The sequence below is a fragment of the Anarrhichthys ocellatus genome, unplaced genomic scaffold, assembly GCF_004355925.1.
Source record: "Anarrhichthys ocellatus isolate YVR2014 unplaced genomic scaffold, GSC_Weel_1.0 scaffold1876, whole genome shotgun sequence".
Lineage (NCBI taxonomy): Eukaryota > Metazoa > Chordata > Actinopteri > Perciformes > Anarhichadidae > Anarrhichthys > Anarrhichthys ocellatus.
In genome coordinates, this window is record NW_022281850.1 from 1 (window position 1) to 8,185 (window position 8,185).

An 8,185-nucleotide genomic window follows, 5' to 3' on the forward strand; every position below is an offset into this window, starting at 1 on the left:
TACCTTTATTCAGGTTTATTGTTTTACTAAATAGAATCTCAGTTTGTGTTCTTATCAACAGAGAATGGTGATTTAATGTCAAAGTGAAAACAAAAGCACCAATTTAATACTTAAAACCACTGATTTCAAGTGAATAAGGAGACAGGAGGGAGGAGTTTGTGGATGAATCTGTGGTTCTGCAGTTTTCAAGTTCTCTGATGGATTGAGGTCAAGACTCTGACTCGGTCACTTCAGGACAAGATAGAGTCCCAAAACGTGGAAGTGAGTCGGCATCTTTTCACTTCCTGTTCCCTCTTCTTAAAGTTGTTTTTATATATTTGTGCTTACATGCCTGTAATAAGTTCTGTGTTTCACACAAGCCGAATAGATCTTTTTAATGTTTTGTTCTACCTAATAAAATACGTCAGTAAATACTTAAACGTGTCTTAAAGGAGCCGGCTAAACGTCATCATGTGTTCTCATCCTCGTGTAAACTCAGTCATGTGACCGTTGTGGAGTTCCTTTACGGCCTCACGTTAGCGTTTTACTTCTGCTGATTGCATTCACACGTCAAAAATCATAAAAGTGGTGTTCATTTGTGATGAGATTATAATCCTCGTCCCTGCAGCTCTATAATGTTTGAAGCTTCTTCCTTTGAGGCGTCTTTTTGACGGCTGCAGGTCGTCCTCTGGGCTTTAAACTGTATCTGGTTGTTTCACTCTGAGCCTGTAACTCCAGTGACATGGTCTAAAGGTTTTCTTCCTCTTGGCTTCAGTCTCCCACATGTCTTCTGGCAAACACTCGCTCAGATGTTCTACGAGCAAAGCTGCACCTGGTGAGTCTCCCAGGTAACAGTAGTTGTTTGAGTGGTTTCCTAAATAACTACAGAGAAACAATAACAACACCTCTGCTGATTCAAGAGTCTGTAAATCAACCTGGGCTCTAAAATGTTGATTTACAGACTCACCAATTTCATGATTGCATCAGAGTTGAGAGTGCAGCTTTGTTCTTCAGGCGTCTGATGTTTGAAGTCAAGACCAGCTAAACTGAGACCAAGACCAGAGTTTATCGAGACCGAGACGAGACTTGGAGAGGTCCAGACCAGTGTGAGTCCCACGCTGCACGCGGAGGCAATCACAGTTATGATGCTAACAGATAAACCGGACGATGCACAGGGACGTTTAGAGATATCCTCACCGCTGTGGTCTTGATTTAAAAACCCAGAGTCGTCTTTATCTGAGACAGAGACGAGATCTTCTACAACACCGGTACGCAGAGTGTTTTCTATCTTCAGCCGTTAAAACCCTGCAGCTCCGTCCGTTATGCTCATTATTGAGCATAACGGACATCTTGTGTACTAGTATCTATCGTTGGTCAACGCGCATTTTGTTTAACTGCTGCACAAGCCTGTGGATCTGTGAAAACCGCTTCTATCCGGCACCAACCGGTCCGGCAAAGTATTGTTCCAGTAGTTGGAGGCAATCGGTTATTTAGTTTTATATTAAGTTAAACAAACTTGAGCTCGACATGAAAGGAGAGAAATCCACCTTTTACAGATTGTCTGAAACTCTTCAGGTGATCAGCTGTTATTGTCAACACTTTTGTTAAAAACATCTTGTGTGTTTTCTGATGAATTGTATTTTCATGTCCACATTTGACTGACTGTCGTAGTTGTACATAAACTCATGATGTCTCATGTTGTAGTAATGATGTGCTTTTTTTCTAGCTGGCTTGAGATGTTTAAATACTTTGCAAAGCATCCAATAAACAAAGAAACACTGTCTGTTGCACAATTTCCTGTTTCTCCCAAACAAGTCCTGTTCTATAATAATCAAAGCGTTGTTCTCTGAATATCAAACATGCTCGTTTATTTTCTAAGTGAGACGTTTCAGTCCAGAGATTTGCTCCCACACTGATCCTCCCATGTGTGCTCAGCATTTGTGGTTGCTGTGTTTTGAGGTTTGGATCTCTCCATTATGGGATGTTGCACCATAACGTTTGGTGTCCCTCACACTGTATCTCGAGGGGCTCCGCCGCCCCCTACTTTGAATTCACCCACTGTTAAATATTTACCCAAACGGCGCTTTGGACGCAAAATAAAATGTATTAAAAACATGCACCAAATTACACAACTCCTCCTCGGCATCACGTCTGTCTGCCCGACGAAACCGAAAGGATGAAGGCGAGTGATTGATTGCTGAAAATTTTCCTTCGCCTGTGAGTTTGGTGAAATCCAAAGCGCGGCGTCAAGCGATCCATGACGGGGACGGAAACCGGAGTCTACCCGCGGGGACTTTGGTGATGTTGGAAACCGCGGAGCCCCACATCGGAAGTCTACCCGCCGTCGCGGTCACCTATCCGCCCGAGGAAGTGTATAGTGTTTGCAGACAATGAGCGCGTGGGATCAGGAGGAGGCTAATTCCTTTTGGGTGTTGGTGCTGCTGTTGGAGATGACTTTGCTCGTCTGAGGATCCTGCAGCATACCATGATAAATGGTGAGCGCGCGGGGGGTTTTGAACATCTGGTGCGTATTTACGCAACAGGCGGGCTGATGCGGAGACTTACTGAAAGTTGCGCCACTGACTCTGAAGTCTGTGCGCACCGCCGTACTTTGAGTTGGGTCTGTAATCACTTCATGTGGTGCAATTCAAAATAAAAGCTGGAAGCCTGCGGGTCCGAGCCGGAGCCAAATGATTCAGTTTGATCTCGTTGATCCAGCTTTTCTTTGCATGATGTGTTCTAACAGCTCTCTGTTTCTCTTAGTGTCTGACCGGTGCTCTACTCCGTAGTGTCCTGGTGGTTCTCCTGCTGACCGACGCTTGTGGTAAACGTAGATGTAACTATAAAGAGATCCTGGGCTCCTACAGACAGGTCATCTTGGTTGAGCTGCATAATCTGGTATGAGGCCTTTGATCGTGTGTGCATTTAATAAAGACTGTTTATTTATTTGATTTATTTTGTCCATTGTTGTTTTTAGGAATTTTTGCGACATACTGTACTATGGCTTTTAAATTACTTTTTTACATACTGAGTTTTTTATGATTTTTTTCAATATACTTTATAACTTATGATTATTTACGACTTTTGTATGACTTTGTGACATGCTATAGTATGTCTTTTAAAGTACTTTTATACTATTAGTTTGTATGACTATTTTTGATATTTTGTACTCTGACTATTCTATGAATTTTTTTGACATACTATACTATGACTTATTTCGAACTTGCTATACTATGGCTTTTAAATTACTTCTTTCTTTTTTACTTACTATACTATGAGTTTATTGAAGTCCGTTGCAGCTGTGATCAAACATGTGGGATCAATGCTTGAATACACTGATAAGCTGTTTCATTGTTTGCAACTGTCTTCACTGCACCAGTAAAGCTGCTGTTTAGAATAAATCCATATTTGCTTCTTTTTTTTTGCAGAACTTGACTGGCTCATCCAATACCCCCAAAGTGAGAGACCCCTGTCCCTCAGCAAAGGTAAATGGCACTGTAGTGTGTGCACTTTCAGCACCATGGACAGAGTGATAATGGACTCATAACAGGTTAATGTGTCCTGATAAACTGTCACATAGTCTCCCCGTGTGGCTGCCTCGAGGAGATTATGAAGTGTAATGCTGTTTTCCATTTCATTCACCACGGCAGGCACGTCGCATCCTGGTGTCCATCTATGGTATGACTCAGCAGATGAGGTGTCAGAGCAGCGGCAAGCGGATGTCTGACCTGGAGAAGCCTCTGGCGAGCATGGGGCAGCTCATCGCTCACAACTGCAGCCCGGATTACCTGGTGAGGACATCCCACTCCCCACCGCCTCGCTCATACTTAAAATATGAAACGCCATATTGGATAAAAGGCAATATTTTGATGCATAACAGATCTGTTTTTATTTGTTCTTTCAGGGGAAGAAAGTCTCTTGTTCAGCGGTCCAGAAGACACGAGGGAAGAAGAGAAAGAGGATCCGGTTAATCAACGTTATCAAGACCCTGATCACCTGTTGGCAGAAACTTCAGAGTGTCTCTGTGCTCTCAAAGTAGAACATGTTTTCCTGCTACTTTCAAGTGAAAGTGAAAGTAGTTAACCACAGATAAGCTAAAGATATCCACAATGCATTCAAATACTCTCAGAATATGCACATTTTCCAAAGGTCTCTCTTGTTGTAACAATTGTTTTTTTGTCTTTGTAAAACCAGACAGTCAGCAAACCCATGCATATGCAATATAATAAAATCAACTTTTTTAAATGTCTGACTAAGTCCCGGTACTGTCATATCATGATAAAGATTTAAGTAAGTATATGAAGTATATAACTATTATGACAAAATATTATAGAATTGTAGAAATAATAATAATAATGAATAGAATAAATATAACAATAATGGTACAAATAATTAATAATTGTTGATGTCATAATTAACATTTTATTATTCTATTTATTATTATTATTGATGGTGGTATAGGTGTTTTTTCTACAAGATTTTGTATAGTACTTTAAAAATAGTTATGAACATAATCAGTGTACAACATCGTCAGACAGCTTACAATATTACATCATTACAAAAAGAATAAAGTAAAAAATAAAAGTTAAAGAAACATAACAGTAATAAATAATACTGGACCAATTAAATAGAACAAACATTTGTCACACTTCATAACCTAAAACAAAGCAAATCATTTTAATGAAATAATTAAAATAAAAAACGAGTTATATTTATTTAATATTCTAATCAGGGGAATCAAATCTTTTGGAGTGAGACGAGTAAACAGACCTCCTCGTCTTTAATATTATATATTAGTTTAATATTAAATTATTAGTATATATTATCTTATCACTACGGAAACGGAACACTTCTAATGGGGAACTGTTTCCGCCCGGAGCAGCAGACACGCTGCACAGCGCGGACCAAACAACTTCCTAACGACACGAAACTGTCAACAACCAGCCACGCGAGGTATCGTTGCGGTAAAACGAAACACGTTTAAATCAAATGTACGTTTAAAACTTTGTTTAAATGTTTTATTTCCGGATAAACTGCTTCCGTTCAAAACATTTTTAAAAAGCAGTATCACTCCGCGGTAACGGTCGGACGTAGTTTTAGTGACACCCGTCGAGGAAATCCTCCTGAATGTTCTAGGAACTATAAACTCTTGAAAGCGACGTTGAGCTCGTGTTTGTTTTAAATAATTAGGTGTAAGTCGAGCAGCAGACATGGCCAACAGTGTGGACATGGACCCGGATGTGGCTCTGAGGCTGTTTGAGGAGGGAGCCACGCTGGTGCTGCTGGGAGTTCCTCAGGGCACCGAGGTGGGCATCGACTGCAAGAGCTGGCAGGTGGGTCCCCGCTTCAAGGGGGTGAAGATGATCCCCCCGGGCCTGCACTTCCTCCACCACTGCTCCGTCAACTCCCCCAACTGTGGAGGAGAAGTGGGCCCAAAGATGGGCCTCTTCCTCACCCTGAAACCCAGAGACATCCTGCTGGCCACCTGGGACCCCAAAGAGGAGGACCTGGACTTCTCCGCCTCCCAGAGCGAGGAGGAGGTGAGCCGGATCAGGGCGACCCTGCGAGACCTGGATCCCTTCCTTGGGCCGTATCCGTACGAGGTGATGAGGAAGTGGGTGTCGCTCACCGACCGGCTGAGCGAGGAGGTGGCGACCGGCCTGCAGCCCCTCTCGGGTCGGATCTGTGCCTTCAGCGACGTCATCCCCGAGGTGCAGCTCCGACACACCAAAGACCGGGCGGAGCAGCCGAGGAACGACGCGGCGTGTCAGAGCATGAAGGAGGGGCTGGACAGACTCCCCCGGATGAAGCCTAGGGAGGGCACGGAGATGCGCCTCTCCGTCATCCCAGAGAAGATGTACCCTCCGGGGGCCACGCCGGCCGAGATCACCCAGTGCAGCCTGGACCAGAGCTACGCCCTGGAGACGGTGCTGCAGAAGCACCACGAGCTGCAGCCTCTCAACCTGCTCGGTATGAGTTAGAATCAGACGCTCTTAACATTAGAACATTGATTACATTTTATACATTAAATAAACAACGTTATGTCTCCCCTCCGCTCAGGTGAGCTGCAGTTCTCCTTCGTGTGCTTCCTGATAGGAAACGTCTACGAGGCCTTCGAGCACTGGAAGAGCCTCCTGGCTCTGCTCTGCCGGTCGGAGGAGGCGATGAGGAAGCGTAAGGATCTCTACCTCGGGCTCATCGCCGTGCTCTACCACCAGCTCGGAGAGATACCGCCTGACTTCTTCGTGGACATCGTGTCTCAGAGCAACTTCCTCACCTCCACGCTGCAGGTAGAGAGAAGAAGAAGAAGGAGGTCTTCACTTCACTGGCTCTCTGAGTACAAGTGAAGGAAACAAACCGTGTGTCAGGAGAAGCTTCATCAGGAGGCTTGGAGGAGGGAGAGAGAGAGAGAGAGAGAGGGAGAGGGAGAGGGAGGGAAGGAAGGAAGGAGAGAGAGAAAAGGGAGAGTGGGATAGATGGAGGGAGGAAAGGAGAGAGAGAAAAGGGAGGGAGGGAGATGGAGAGAGAGAGAGACACAGAGAGGGAGAGAGAAGAAGAGACAAAAGGGAGAGAGAAGAAGAGACAAAAGGGAGAGAGAGGGAGATGGAAGAAGAGAGACAAAAGGGAGGGAGAGGGAGAGAGAAGAAGAGAGACAAAAGGGAGAGAGAGAGAGGGAGAGAAACAGTTCTCCAGAGGATTTAGAGAGAGCTGGAAAATATTGCACCACATTGCAGTTGGTTTTGGGAAAAATTTATGTAGAATGTCAAAGCATTGCCTAAATTCTTCTTCTTCTTCTTCTTCTTCTTCTTCTTCTTCAGGATGTTCACATTAACACCATCACATGGTTTTGACTCTTTGCTTTCTCTCTCAGGACTTCTTCCAGTTCGCCGGTGGCTCCGGTGTGGACGTCACTCTGCGGAAGCGAGCGGAGAAGTTCAAAGCTCACCTCACCAAGAAGTTCCGCTGGGACTTTGAGGCCGACCTGGACGAGTGTGAGCCGGTGGTGGTGGAGCTACCCGACGGCGTCACGGTGGACTGAGACCCCCCCGAGCCACGGGTTCGATGCCGGAACCGAAACGGACTGAAATGATACGGACACTGAAGGTGAGCGGTGAGGCGAGAACAGGAGAAACACCGTCTGGTATATGGACGCACTCAACAACACGGTGTGGGTCAATGGCGCCCTCTGGTGGTGGGTTCATATAAGTTGCCAGGTGACTGTTTTAGAACCACAGTTGCAACACATTTATTGCCAAAATGTACTGCATAGATGGAGACACTTCACCTTTTATAAGAGTGATTCTAGAATATAGTATAGTGTGACTAAAGGGTCGACCTCGTATTGTTGAATAATAAATGATGCTTTTTGTTGATAAAAAGGTTTTGTTGTCGTCTTGGTTTGTGATGGTGAACTGTTCAAACTTCTAGAACACATCAGAGGTATTTTCTCTAGAACTTTTCTAAAGGTTGACTTTGTCGATTATTCGTTGGATCCACATTCTCTTGAATAAAAACACTTTTAATACTTAAACGTTATTGAGATATTCATATGCAATCCTGAAAACCGTCATGGAAAAATGTGTTTAATCTAAAGACATAACTTGTGTGATTGATAATAACAATAATATTAACAAAAGGTAGCACACAATGCAGATACACACACATTTCCACATGAATATATATATATATATTTACAAACGCGTGAATAAATCTGAACGAGGTCTGAAAACTACAAGTAGCCGACAGATCGGTTCTAACAGGAAGTAGCTGTTTCTTTGACTTCCTGTTTATTCAACAGCTGCTGCTGCTCTCGTCTACTTTCCAGACAAACGAGCTTAATAATTCATGAGAAAATGAAAATGTCTAGAAAAGAGAATAACATAATGTTTTAGTCTCTAAACCTGTCAGGAGTCACCTCTCTCTCTCTCTCCTCCACTAGATGGCGGTCACGGCCTTTTTGTTTAATTATTACAACTTCATGTGGATCCTTTGATGGTAAACGCTCAAATGTGAGTTCACACACAATGAAGAGCTGTTTGGTGGTTTTTTGGGGTTCTGGTTTGAAGTTCTTCACAACAGCGTTAAAATCATCTTAAAGCTTCTCTGATCCCAACAAAGACCATGTGTGAGGAGCAAAGACTACAACTGGATCCACTGGATGGTGTGTGTGTGTGTGTGTGTGTGTGTGTGTGTGTGTGTGTGTGTG

At 43.8% G+C, this 8,185-nt stretch overlaps 1 protein-coding gene across 1 annotated transcript; it reads left to right on the forward strand.

Annotated features, from left to right (window-relative positions):
* Nucleotides 1-4,867: 4,867 nt before the first annotated feature.
* On the forward strand, nucleotides 4,868-7,952 carry aar2 (AAR2 splicing factor). Its single transcript, XM_031839709.1, has 3 exons — nucleotides 4,868-5,949; nucleotides 6,040-6,269; nucleotides 6,851-7,952. The coding sequence occupies exons 1-3, from the start codon at nucleotides 5,190-5,192 to the stop codon at nucleotides 7,016-7,018; spliced, it is 1,158 nt and encodes a 385-aa protein (XP_031695569.1). The 5' UTR covers nucleotides 4,868-5,189; the 3' UTR covers nucleotides 7,019-7,952.
* Nucleotides 7,953-8,185: the final 233 nt, after the last annotated feature.

What these genes read in the sequence shown, in the direction of transcription:
- aar2 (XM_031839709.1), top strand. Translation starts at nt 5,190, where the DNA reads ATGGCCAACAGTGTGGACATGGACCCGGATGTGGCTCTGAGGCTGTTT. An exon ending in GCAGCCTCTCAACCTGCTCG is followed by an intron (nt 5,950 to 6,039) that starts GTATGAGTTAGA and finishes CCCTCCGCTCAG; the next exon opens with GTGAGCTGCAGTTCTCCTTC. An exon ending in TCCTCACCTCCACGCTGCAG is followed by an intron (nt 6,270 to 6,850) that starts GTAGAGAGAAGA and finishes TTTCTCTCTCAG; the next exon opens with GACTTCTTCCAGTTCGCCGG.